General features: G+C 37.3%; 1 protein-coding gene across 11 annotated transcripts in view; it reads right to left on the bottom strand.

The window, feature by feature from the left end:
- MAST4 (microtubule associated serine/threonine kinase family member 4) overlaps positions 1 to 12,798 on the bottom strand; it is a 290,337-nt gene that overhangs the window by 52,562 nt on the left and 224,977 nt on the right. For 8 of the 11 annotated variants that reach the window (XM_033085236.2, XM_033085235.2, XM_033085238.2 and 5 more), the window contains 4 exons: positions 10,608 to 10,677; positions 7,623 to 7,643; positions 6,821 to 6,899; positions 522 to 679 (listed from right to left, as the gene is read on the bottom strand). In XM_033085236.2, the coding sequence (XP_032941127.1) occupies positions 522 to 679; positions 6,821 to 6,899; positions 7,623 to 7,643; positions 10,608 to 10,677 (328 nt within the window). The remainder of the gene's footprint in view (positions 1 to 521; positions 680 to 6,820; positions 6,900 to 7,622; positions 7,644 to 10,607; positions 10,678 to 12,798) is intronic. The other 3 variants (XM_033085237.2, XM_033085242.2, XM_033085245.2) reach the window with 1 other exon arrangement.

Here is a 12,798-nt window from a genome sequence, read left to right as displayed (position 1 = left end):
ATTCTGGCCCATTCAATCTGTCTAGAAGGTCTGGTCTAGTCGAAATGTCCCTGCCCACAGCAGTGGGGTTGAAAAGAGATGATCCTTAAGATCCTTCCAATTTAAATAATTCTGTGAATCTAAATCTGGCTTCTGGTACTCTTGAAGGTCGAAACTGAACACTAAACTTTGTCACAAGGTACCACAACAGAGAGTCCTTGAACTGATACAGTCAGTCTGTTACAGACATTCATAGGCTACTACTGAGGACAGACCAGGTACATAGATTCAGAAAGGTCATCAAGACAGTCTCTTCAGGTTAGTTGCTTTCACATTAAGACCTACCTTAACAGTATTTACCACTGAAGTAAGTCATGACCAAAACTGGAGCACGTATTTAAAGGACTATTCCTCATCTAGCCTAGTTACATATATATACTTCAGCCATTTCAAACCAGTACATCCCCAGTGTAAAATACCATGATGGTCCCCACAATATGTGAATTTAGATCCAACCCCTGTTTTCAGATACACAAACTCACCTGAGACTTCGGGACCGAGGGCGCATTGCAGTGGTCCTGCACCTGTTATCACTGGCAATGCTCTCAGTGGTACAGAAATGTTTAGACAAAAAATGTAGTTCATCAGGTGTTGGTTGGTATGGTAACTGGTGTAGCTTCTCTTGAGATGAGCAGGATGACTGCAAGAACACAAGAAAACACAAACTTCCATCAGAGTTTAAAAAAAATTTTTCAAGACCATATTTGGCACTCATGAATAAAATAATTTAAGTTAAAAATTATAGTTACTGACTATTAAAAATATAAAGACTGACTATTAAAAAATAAAGAAGAATTTAAATAATTTTAGAAAGAAATTGAAATAATTTTCAATTTAAAGAATATAAATAATTACTCTCAAACTCATGAGCTAAGGATAGAATAAATACACTTCAGTTCCAGAAGACCCATTGCATTTCAAAAATTTAAATTTCCTAAGGTAAAGGTAATGTCTGATGGCCATGATTTTAAGAATATCTAAAATGAAGTCTGTTGAAAATTAATTATTGAAATAGGATAGTCTAAGTATGGTAACTGTAAAGTACAACTTATTGTCACAATGCCAATTGTAAATCTTCATAATAAAGGTACTTCATTATCCATATTTAAGACATTACTAATGCTCTTAAAATTAAATGCTATCTAAAATCTTGCTGAAGAAATTAATACATTAATGCCTTATAAAAAACACTACATTTAAAATGAAGTGAGAAAACTCAATACATTTATCAAGATGGGTTATATGGCTGGCAAAAAGTGAAAGAAGTACATTAAAACCATCCACTTAGTATAAAACTATGACACAGACAGATACAAAAATGGAAGTGCTACCATAATAAACACCCTTGCAACATTTTACGTATAGAGCTTCATTACATAAGCAGTGCAAGTGACCATACTACTGTATTTCTCGGGTTTTTATGCAGCTCTGCCCGAGCCATGGTAGATGCTTGGAGTTAGAACTTTGAACTTTTCCGTGAACCTGGATCTGGTACCCTTTTTAAAGAACACATACACACTTCAAATCATTAACAACCAGCCTTGCTAATGGTTGGATGTGGAGTGACAAACATAGAGAAATGCTCTATGTTTCTGGTACCAAAACCAGTCTCCCAAGTTAGCTGATTCCTAAGTATTCTTGTATGACTGTACAAAGCTGCTAAGTACCATGCACCTCTATTTTACCTGCTGAAGGGAAGAAGTTGAAAAACTTGGGTATCTTTCTGGAGCTCTTCAGTCTCCAGCTGGATTTCTCAATAAAATGAATTTTTTCTGTGTATCAATCATGTGCACATTACTGCTTATCCGACTTACTATACTGAGCACCAAGGCCCCGCCAAGGGTGCTCTTTTAATGCAGGCAAACACAGTAAAGAGTTTCTTTGTTACACCATTTCTAGTGAGTGAAATCAATAAACTTTTGTACTGTACAAATATTGCCCCTGCTTTGCTAAGGTCAGCAGATAATAAACAGGCTGGTAAGCACAGAAACTAGGAAGTCTTTTTAAATCTCCTGTCAACTTGTGTGGTAAAGGCTAATAATCCAACTCTCTGAAGCGAAAGAAAAGCTTTCTTATAACACCAGATCTCATGAAGTCACCTCCTAAAAGCAAAAAAGAAGAAAACCCACTGGCAGAAAAGGCTAAGGACTGGTCTACATGGGAATGCTGCACCACATCAGAACAAGCTGAAGTTTGCAAGACTGTCTTACTCTGCTTTGCTGCAGGCTAAGAGGCATGCACACCAAGAATTTACCACAGTTCATACGATAGGTAGTAACTTGCTCAGTTACAGTAACTCATGCATGGAATTCTGCCTTAGCACATTACCACGCATAATTCAGCATACAGCATAGGTAAGGTAAATTCTTTCTTATCTGCCACTATGGCAGCTAGCTGCACTAAACCTCACAGCATATTTTCCAGAGCAATGCTCTGGAAATAAAAGATACTCTAGCACAGGAGAATTTTCCAATACAGAGAATCACAGGTGGCTATTCCTCTAAAATCATTCTCTACCTCTTTAGTTTCAGGCGATTATGGGAAGATCAGTGGGAAAATAACTCATATTATACTTCTCATATAAGGTGTCACAGAGTTTAGATCTAACACAACTGAAGCGAGGATCTTCCTAATGCTAACCACTCTCAGTTGTATCAGGACCATCACAGGCACGAAGTACATTTTTTTGGAGATCTAAATTCTGATTTCAGTCCAAATTCAAACTCTTAAGCAAAATTCTTAAAAAAAATACTTCTCCTGGCATTTCAAAATTAATGCTCCAAAAATCATACAAGTTAAAATGCTTTTAAGATGTTCAATCATAGTGCAACATGGAAACTCAAATGCTCTTCTGACACAGAAATGCAGATTTGAAAAATACACAGTTGCATATTGTCTCATTTCATCACTTTTTCAAGGTTTGCTCTCCTAAAAGACACAATTATCTCAACTGCATCTTCTAAGTGCCAAGACTTGATCCAAGTGTGCTAATATAAGACACAAGAACTTCTTTTCAACTGAGTAATCAAGCACAAGGTATTTTAATTTTGATTTTGTTGTGATAAATGGTATACGTGGTACTTGCACCACCTCTCAACACAAAAGCTTCCATTAAATAGGTAATTCTATCCATCTCATCACTTTCAATATTAAAAAACAAACAAACAAACAAACAAACAAACAAACAGGGTAACAAGAAATGGTGAGTTACACTCACCTCAGCATAACTGTGGTAACTACAGACACTTTGGTCCCTGCTTTGACTTTCATTTGCTTGCGAAGACCAAAGTTGTGCTCTACTACAATGTGTAAAAATTTTTTCTGCTCACTGGTTGATACATGTCTAGATTAATGTAAATTTTATTTATTCATCACTGAAAAGAGAGTCCTCTATATGTACGTTTACAGTGTTCTATGAACCAGCCTCTCATTTCCTCTAAGAATTAGTAACAATGTGGAGGAAAAGGCTGAACTGTGCTAGCTCTTTCAAATTCTGAAGAAGTATATGCAACCAATTAGATGGGTACACTTTTAATTTTGGTTTCCTGATTCACATATATATTCCAGGAGGTAAAAGAAGAAAAACACCTCTAAGAAATGAAAAAATAATGGTTAGATTTAGAATTCAAAGGCTATCCAAGTGCTTTTGCAGGGCTTATCAACAGTAGCGAATTCCTGGGCAAAATAGAAGAAGAAACGAAACATGAGATACTGCAGAAGCCATGACAATAAAGACTTTGTCAATAAATTGATAACAAATGTGTTTGTCTCAAACACCAATAGCAGGATGGCCGTAGCACCAACCAAGGACTGTAGGTAATAACAGCCAAGGACTGTTGGCAGTAACACACTGTGAGAAAGAACACGATGTGACTGGACAAGGGGCCATGCGGAGGTAGGACAGCACTTTTCTGGGACAAAGGTCTTTGATCTACCTCCTGGAGATAAGCACATCTCAGAACAGCACAGAAAAATTAGGTGGAGAAGCAGACACAGACTGTAGAGCAGGGGGAAATCAAGACTGCCAAAGATCCCTGAAGCCGTCTGACCCATTCCACAAGGACTGGGAAGAATGAACTGTGGGTGATAACTAATTTGCATGGAAAGTGAGAAACCCATCTTCAGGACAGCACTAGCTTCTCTATAAAATGGTACCCCCCCTTGGGCACTCACAGATATCCCTATATACCCCAGCAGCTGGACTAATGCTGGAACCAGGACTGGTGATCTCCTCCTCCCCTCTCCTTTTGTTCATTTTTCTTTCCTTCTCACCCCACCCCTTTATATAAAACCCAATGATATGTGCTTATATAGCAGGTCAGAGACTAATATACCAACATCTATGCCAAGTGTGTAATTCACAAATGAAACTTAGTAAATTGTTGTGGATTATCTGATTTCTGTAATTCCTTTCAACCACAAGTATTTGCCAATATTGGGCACTTACTCTTAAGGGTGGGATACCATAGATATTTACTGCTGCCTTCTTCAACCAAATTAAAATTTATTTATTGGAAAAACAGGTTTATTTCCATGAGTAAGAAACTGTTTACTCAACAGTAGGGAAGATATTTTATGTATTTATACATATGTATTTATAGTATTTTATGATTTATACATTCTAGTCAGAAATAATCATGGGATAAGTCAACAATGATCTATTACAGAAGTTAAGACATCTAAGTCCATAAATGCACTTAGTCCATAAATCCATACTCCATCTAAGTCCATAAATACGGACAGCATATGCAAATAGCACGTAAAATTTCTCCACATTCCAGGATGCCTACAGCAGTTAGTGAACTTAAGTGGGAAACAAGTATATGAATTAGAATTATCATTTTAAAATGGAAGATGACAAAGAAATGAATATGGACAAAAAATTAAAATTGTGTTTTGATCTGTTTTTGACACAGCTTTTAATCTCCTTTCTAGCACAAGCCTGTTTCTTGCAGTAGTGATGGTGTTCCTATAGCAATTACTTTTATCTGATATAAACTCCTTTATGTCAATACATTTTAGGTGAAGAGCACAGCATATCTGATCTAGCTCCAATAAAAGGCATACAAACATGCCCTAACAAAAACTGCCTATGGAATTAATGCGAAAGCAAGGAATTTATTTGGCAAAAGTAACATCTGCAAAAAAACGAAGCAGAGATCAAAATTAGTGCTGTAGAAGAAAAGCTCTTAAGATACATGAATTTACTCAACATGGTTTAAAATAGGTAGAATTGTCCCTCCAGAAATTTTTGTGGACAAAAATGAAATAGGAGTTGATCATAACACAAAACAGTCATATTTCATCACTTTACAGAACGTGGAACTCAATTGTTTCACAAGAGAAACTGAACAAACCCACTGGAAGTGGGAAGAGAAAGCCTACTTCATTGTCCAAGAAGTAGTTTTAAAAAATCAGTTATCACTCATTCAGTAAAATGTATCATTCATAAAAGGTGAAACAGCTTTTATAGGCATATAAGGCATAAAACATTGAAGAGCCATAGTTGGATCCACACAGACCAAGCCTTTCTTTGCAGTGATGTGCTGTAACTGTCAAAAATGTCAACCATCTGCTATTTCCAAAGTAGGCTTTCTCTCCAACTCTACCTCCACAGCCTCTCAGGTGTGACTATCACATCCAAGAGCTTTGCCCCAGGTTGTAACATGAGACAGTCGTTCCTCTCCAGTACAAAGATGTGCAGATGTACAAAGTAGAGGCTGGTATTTCTTCCAATGCCAGCTCCCAAGTCCCAGAGCAGGATCCAAGGCACTGCTGTGGCATACGAGATGGGGGGGGCTGACACAAGAGTGGCAGAAGCGAGCCTGAGAAGACCAAGCCGAGCCCAGTCGAATATTGACAACCACAGCTGAGCCCAGTGGTCTGGCAGCAGACAGCATGATGTGGACAACCCAGCTTTTTGGGGGATTTGTCCCTCATTGTTTCTTTTTCCAGGCCCAGGAGGGGGAACGCAAGCTACGGAGAGCAAATCCTGTCTTTGACTAAGCAGCCAAATAGAACTGAGTTGAGGTGCTGAACATCTTTCGTGTGCAAAGCACCTTCTCTTTTGTAATTTTTGATATCAATACTATTGCCATTACTGTGCATTTCTTATTCCTTAGCTGTTGGTTTTCTGTTGTTATCTCAAACCATAGTCTCTGCCTTTATCCCCCCTCTCACTGGAGGGTGGGGAAAATGGGGGTGGTTTATCTGGAGTTTAATTCCCAGCTGTGTTTTTAAACTACCACAATCACACTGAAACTACTGGTCCAAAAGGTAAAAATCAGTAAGTTAAACTTATTCTGTTATGCATTCCAAAACTATTCTGATTACAGCCATCTAAAAGGCTAGATATCTAACCTATTATCATGCACTAACATCTCACAATTGCCAGAAGAAAAGAAAGGCAAATGTGTGATTCATCCCACCCTAAGACAGCAGTCTAATCCAGGACAGAGGAATCATACCATAGACAGTTTCTCCTTCTTCTTGTTATCAAGACAGCCTCACTTAAGACTTGGTACCTAACTACTGTATGGTTAAAATAAGGCAGATAAAAAGGGGGTAGTTAAACCCTATTCACTACCAGAAAGTATCTCTAAGCAAAGCACACATTGTGTAAAGTTTTCTTTTATTTCAGGGAAGTAAAGCAGTTTCCATCACACAGCTTTCTATCAAACATAACAAAGCCTACTTTGCCTTCTCCTAAGAGAAGCATGCTACATTTGAGAAGCTAAAGGATGCAAAAGACATCTATCAGCACAGCAAAACGGATGCTTACCGAAACAGTTGAGCTGGGTGTATTTGTACCATAGCCAGAAGAAGGGAGAGAGGCCAAAGACCAGCGGCGACCATCAGTCCTGAAAGTTATGAAATGGAGGTTAGTCAAATGGAACACTGCAGTATCGTGATGTAGTAACATGTGCTGAAGTGTTACTGTGTGAAACTGCATCCCAAAAGCATGATACAAATAGGGATTTTAACAAACAGTATACTTTCACAGGGGACCGCAATAAACAAGCATTCACCAAGGATGAATCATTATTATTGCACTTTTCTTTATAGTTAAAAATCTCTGAGATGAAACAACCACAAAGACAATGAACAGCTTCACAGAACTGGTATCTAATACAAAGAGAAATGGACAAGAAGTTCACAGCTTTTAGGTCCATCACACAAAAATTAATGAGAAGCAAATTAAAAAATGTATGAACTAATGCAGACCACAGTGCTCTGAGCCACAGAATAACCATCACAGTCTGACTGATATAAAAGGGCAGTGCACTCTTCAGTGACATCAGCAGAGGGTATCAGCAAACTAGCAGGCTAATGATTATGTAAAACCAAACCTAAATGTTCAATGTTACGTACGTAAATCAGGAAAAACAAATCTTCAGAAAAAATCATGCTCACACAGAATAAAACAATAAAATAAACATAAAAATTATAACCAAAACCTATTTATGTTCTTCATTGCTTGAAGTGATCTACACAAAAACAGCATGGAACTTCAACATTCAAAATGGCAAACTAAAAACCAACTATGAAAGAAGTGCTTGGATTTTTGAGAAGGTAGAATTTACCTGTCATTTCGATGCCCATGACTGCAAAACAATTGAATCAAATGCATTAAAATAAAAGGCAAAATAATATATAAATAACAAAACAGGGCAAGTTTTTATTAACAAACGGTGGGAGGGTACAGAAGGGGGTTGAACATCTGTGTTACAAAGATCATCTCCCAAGTCTGAAGGACACGAAAAGTGAAATTCTGAAGAACTGAAGATTAATTGAAGCATAATTTTGAAGAACTGGAGTCATGTCAAATAAGGAATCTCAAATCTACTGATGCAGAGGTTTAAGGTCCCTTCCTTTAAGCTAATTGTCTAAAAAGCCCCTTGTTTCCTTCCAATACATCCATTTATTCATCCACAAACTACAATCACAACTCTGGGACTTTGTATACATAAAGCATGAGAAAAGGAACTTCAGTACCTCATTAGTATTAAAGTATGAAGAGCACAGGTGCAAGAGACTGCTAATCATATTAAATACTGAACTCTGGAAAAAACTTCCACCTCACAGTCTTGCTCTTAATTCATTCCTTCTCATCTCTTCTTCACCGAGGTATCTAAGAGACACCTCTAGATGAAAGCACCATTTTAAGAGTAGCTCTCTCTTCATTTGGCTTAGTTTTCACAATTGAAGCAAGAACTTAGGCAGTATTTAAATATGGGTGAGACTCATGTATTCTGCACCAAGTGTTTCTTAACTGAGTAATAACTCACAGTGAACATGGTACTTGAATCACATAGCAAGGCTGTCAAGGGTGCAGCTAGACTATCACAGAAAGCTATCTGGGAGGCAAAGGTGGGAGAACAGAAGGCATTCACAAGGGATTATGGGAAAAAAGGGGACCAAGGCCCAACAGCATTTTCCCCTGGACTCTTGATACACCACTTACCTCTGTCCTAAAGTATGGTTTATTCACTTTCCAGCAGCTCTGGAAAGTGCAGCCCATCACCTACCCGTGGGTTTGTAGATGTTAGACTTGTACATACAGTAGAAGTGCTGACTTCCAGAGGCAAAGGCTGTTCCTGGGCACTGATCACTCCATCAGATATGGGCAGAGGAAAGTGACCCTCCAGCTTGGTGCTGAGGTGCTGCACCTGGCAGCACAGTACAGGGTCACCCTGAGGCAGCTCCCTTTGCTGTGGCTGCTGCACGGCATGGCAGTGCCTCATGAGAAGTGGCTACACTAAGGAAGCAGTTTCATAGGAGGCTTCAAGTAATTTATTTTGCCTCTCTCCCCCTTCCTCATACTGTCCCAGTTTTTTTATACCCTCACCGACTGGCTGGCACTGGATGAAAAAGGAATATCCATACCCTTATATTGCCCCTGGTCCTTCAACCTGCTCTATCACCCTTGTCCCTCCCTTCCCTTGCATATGCATTACATTTACAAAATGTATCAGAAAAGGCATAAAGTCAGAAGTCTGCTCCCATTAACCACAGTGTATTTTACTATATAAATTCATCCTACCACAGCTTATATGAAAACAACCACAACAGACATACCAAATTTATATGAAAAAGTTATATTAATGAAGTTTTAAACTTCATTGTCATCAAGTATTTTCAATATAAACACAGAAAAAAATCAGTTTCCACAGAAAATGTTTCTTGAATCCCACTGAAGTGGTGAGATATTTTTAAATCAGAGGAATTTCCTTCAGTTAAAAAAATCTATTTAAAGCTCATTACAGGGCTCTAGAAAGATCAAAATCCAAATGGAACACTGGAAAACAAAACTTTTTTTTTCATTAATTCTGAATTTTAAGATTTGCAAAAGTATGTTTTAAACTTTCTGTTGATTATGGGTGGGGAAGAAAAACTATTTCCCGACTGCTGTATTTCTAAGCAATGCTCGATCTTTCACATCTGCTTTATCCTTTATAACCTATTTCTGGATTTAATGAATCTTTCTAAAAACATACTCACAAACAAATGTAATCTCTGAAGAAATAGCATCTTTGACAAAAGGAAAATTATCAAGAGGAAGTAGATTCAAAAGAAATACTCAATTTTCTTAAGATAATTTAAAAAATATCATCACAATCTATTAGAAAGATTGACAAGATCTACTGTCAAAAATGAATTAGATTCGGATTAAAAAATTATGCAAGTTTTCACCCCTTTACAACTTTAAAAAGAAGTTAAGCCACTTCCTTGCACTTACTTTTGAGAACTCATGTGTGCTACTTTACCGGTCTCCCAACATAAAGTAACTAAAACTTTACAAGCAAGCTATATAGCTCAGTGCAAGCCCAAAAGTTACACTGCCTAAACATGCCAATTTCATTTTTATACATATATATACTCCTGGATAAACATAAAAACTCAGCTTACCTTCACAGACTTAAGAGTTAATGAACAAACTACACGAAGTAGGGTGACAACGTGTTAAGTGATGGGGAGTCACACTGGCACAAACAGGCAGTTTCCCATGACATGCTATCAACCTTGGTTATGGTTCATTTAATAATAATTAACTTCATAGATCACTTCAAATTCACTTTAGATCTTAAAAAATTCTTCTAACATTAATTAATCCTCATAACACTGCTGTGACAATGCTGATTGTGGCACAGATACTGAAACAGGTCAGTGACAATTATGCAAGGTACGATGGTATTGCTGCTGTCAGTAAAATGAGGACCTGCATTAGAGCAATACCGTAAGCAATGCATTCCTTACATCGTTAATAAAGCAAGAAACCTTCAAGTAGTTCAAAATTTCCCCATATCTCAGCAGGTAAGACAATAATATCTGAATCAGATTCATTACAATGAAATCATTAATCTTTTTTTAAATTCAAAAATATATGCTCACATTGCAATGCACATTCACTAATTTGTCGCCGCTGAGGTTTAAAAGGGTTTATGTAACTGAGCTAATAGTTACTATTCTAAGCGACAGACCTGACAGATGTATTTGCAATCACCCTTCATATCTGCATCCAACAACGTCTCCTCTATGTGTGTTGAATACTACAAACAACCTCTTACCTTCGTGCAAAAGAAAAGTGGGCTGAGGCACTGGGAGAGAAATTCCTAGGGCTGTCTTGAGGACTGTTTCCTGTTGGAGATGATACACAAAAAAATTATTATTAGTTGATGGGGTGAAGAGAAGCCACTAAAACATCCAGACATATGATTGGTCGCATTTCAAGCAGTTTAGAAGTTAATTTCAGAATTTCTTCTCTCACAGTCTCTCTGAAAATAAATTCTGAAACAGAATCTTATTTTGACTCATGTTTCATTTATACTGGATTTTAGTAACTAGATTTTGTAACTCATAGCCAACTGTTCATTCAGCCTTTTAATTTGAAAATTCTCAAAACAATTTGATAATTAATGTTTAAAGAAAGCAGTACATTAGCTTGAAAGAACACGTTTTTAATGTCAGAAAAAAAAATTTGTTTTTTTTTAAATTATACAAATATTGAAAGATAGAAAAATCATTATCAACAGATTCAGTCCTTACACGAAATCTCTATAGCATTTCCACAGGTTTTATTGCATTTTTTTTTCACTGCTCTTTTTTTTAATCTCCAAAACAAACAAGAAAACAAAAAACATACTGAACAGAACTTTTTCACCCTTAACTGAATTTTTGTGAACAGGTTTCAACTATGAGGTTTGTTATTCCTTCTTGTTAGAACACCTGACCTCCTGTGGACCAGCAAAAGTGCAGAAAGGCAGCAGCTGCTGAGAGCTGATTCTGCCACCTCTGCCCCTCAGCCGGAACACTTGGAGGAGAAACTGTATTCCTTCCTTTAGAAGGAATAAAAATTAACTCTAAAATAACCCAAAAAACCTACAAAATAACTCCCCCAAACAACCAGACACACGCAAAAAAACCTCAAACCACAAATAAAAAATGGAACAACCCCTCCCCAAAAAACCCCAACACCCACCCCACCCCCAAAAAAGCCAAAAGGATCCAACTTAAAGTAGCACCAGCACACATCTAACAATCAACCATTCTTTAAACTTTTCTTTAAAATTACTGAAGCAGCAATATATGAAAATAGGAAAAAAGTAATGCAGTTCTCGTAGCATTTTATTTTTGGAAATAAATGAGACTGCAACAAAAGGAATTGATAAAAAATATAGCTCCTACATAGCCAGCTAGAAAGAACATGAAATTTTTGAGGGCAAAATTACTACCGGTGCATGAAAAGGTCAGCACAATAGATCTGAGTCCCTAAAGGACTTCAAGTGGCCTTGACTGCTACTCAAATGTTTGAATTAACACCGCATTTATCACAGTGATGCCCACAACAGATCACATGAATTCTATATGAGAAAGCATAATCATTGTGCAATTAGGTAGCAAACAGAGATCAACAAACATCCCCACACCACCCCCCTCCTTTTCCATCTAGAAGCAGATGCAACATGCTTTTAGAGCTGTGCTTAAATCATGTCTTTGCAGCTGCTCTTTCCACAGCCCCAAGAGACATGGATTCCACTCTCACTGGCCAATACCCCCCAAGTTTTTTTTGTCCATTAATCTATCACGACAGAATTATGTCCTTCCTACATTTTCTGCGTCCCCTCAAGATCCCAGCTTCTTCATTACCCTTCAGACACTTCTGAGGGCCTCAAAAATTTCAAGGTGGCAAGGATTTTCATTCACTGAATGGGCTGGAGCAGAGGGAATGTGAAGCCACAGGTCCCAATCGTTACTTGGGGACTAACAAAATTTATTCTCATCCTGCATTAACAGTAAACACCAAATTACTGAGAGCAACAGTTCATTCAATTTAGCAGCTAACTGAATTTTTTTTTCCTGCTATCAGAACTTATTTAACAAAGCTAAGCTAAAAAAATTTAAAAATTGTTACAATATGCAAATAAAACACGGTCACAAACTTTAACTGCTGCACTAGAAAAACATCAGATGTAATCTGGAGTGTGTTGTGGACTAAGATAAGTAAAAAAGACAAAGAAGTTACCTTGAACTCTGGCAGAAGAGCACAGAATTAATCCTAACATAGCGAGACAGAAACAGCTTTTGACAGGAAACAGTTTTACCAATCAGAATATGGGAATTTGTAAACCACTTCCTTTATTTTTTGCTAGCTAAAGTTATATATGGATATAAACATGTCTTAAAAAACATTAAGGACATGCTTTACTGCCCATGAGTTAAAATACACACAAAAACTTCAGAAAAAAGAAAAAATATGAT

This window comes from Catharus ustulatus, chromosome Z, assembly GCF_009819885.2.
Source record: "Catharus ustulatus isolate bCatUst1 chromosome Z, bCatUst1.pri.v2, whole genome shotgun sequence".
NCBI lineage: Eukaryota > Metazoa > Chordata > Aves > Passeriformes > Turdidae > Catharus > Catharus ustulatus.
Note: the sequence above shows the minus strand (reverse complement) of the source record. Positions and strands in the feature narration are given on the sequence as shown.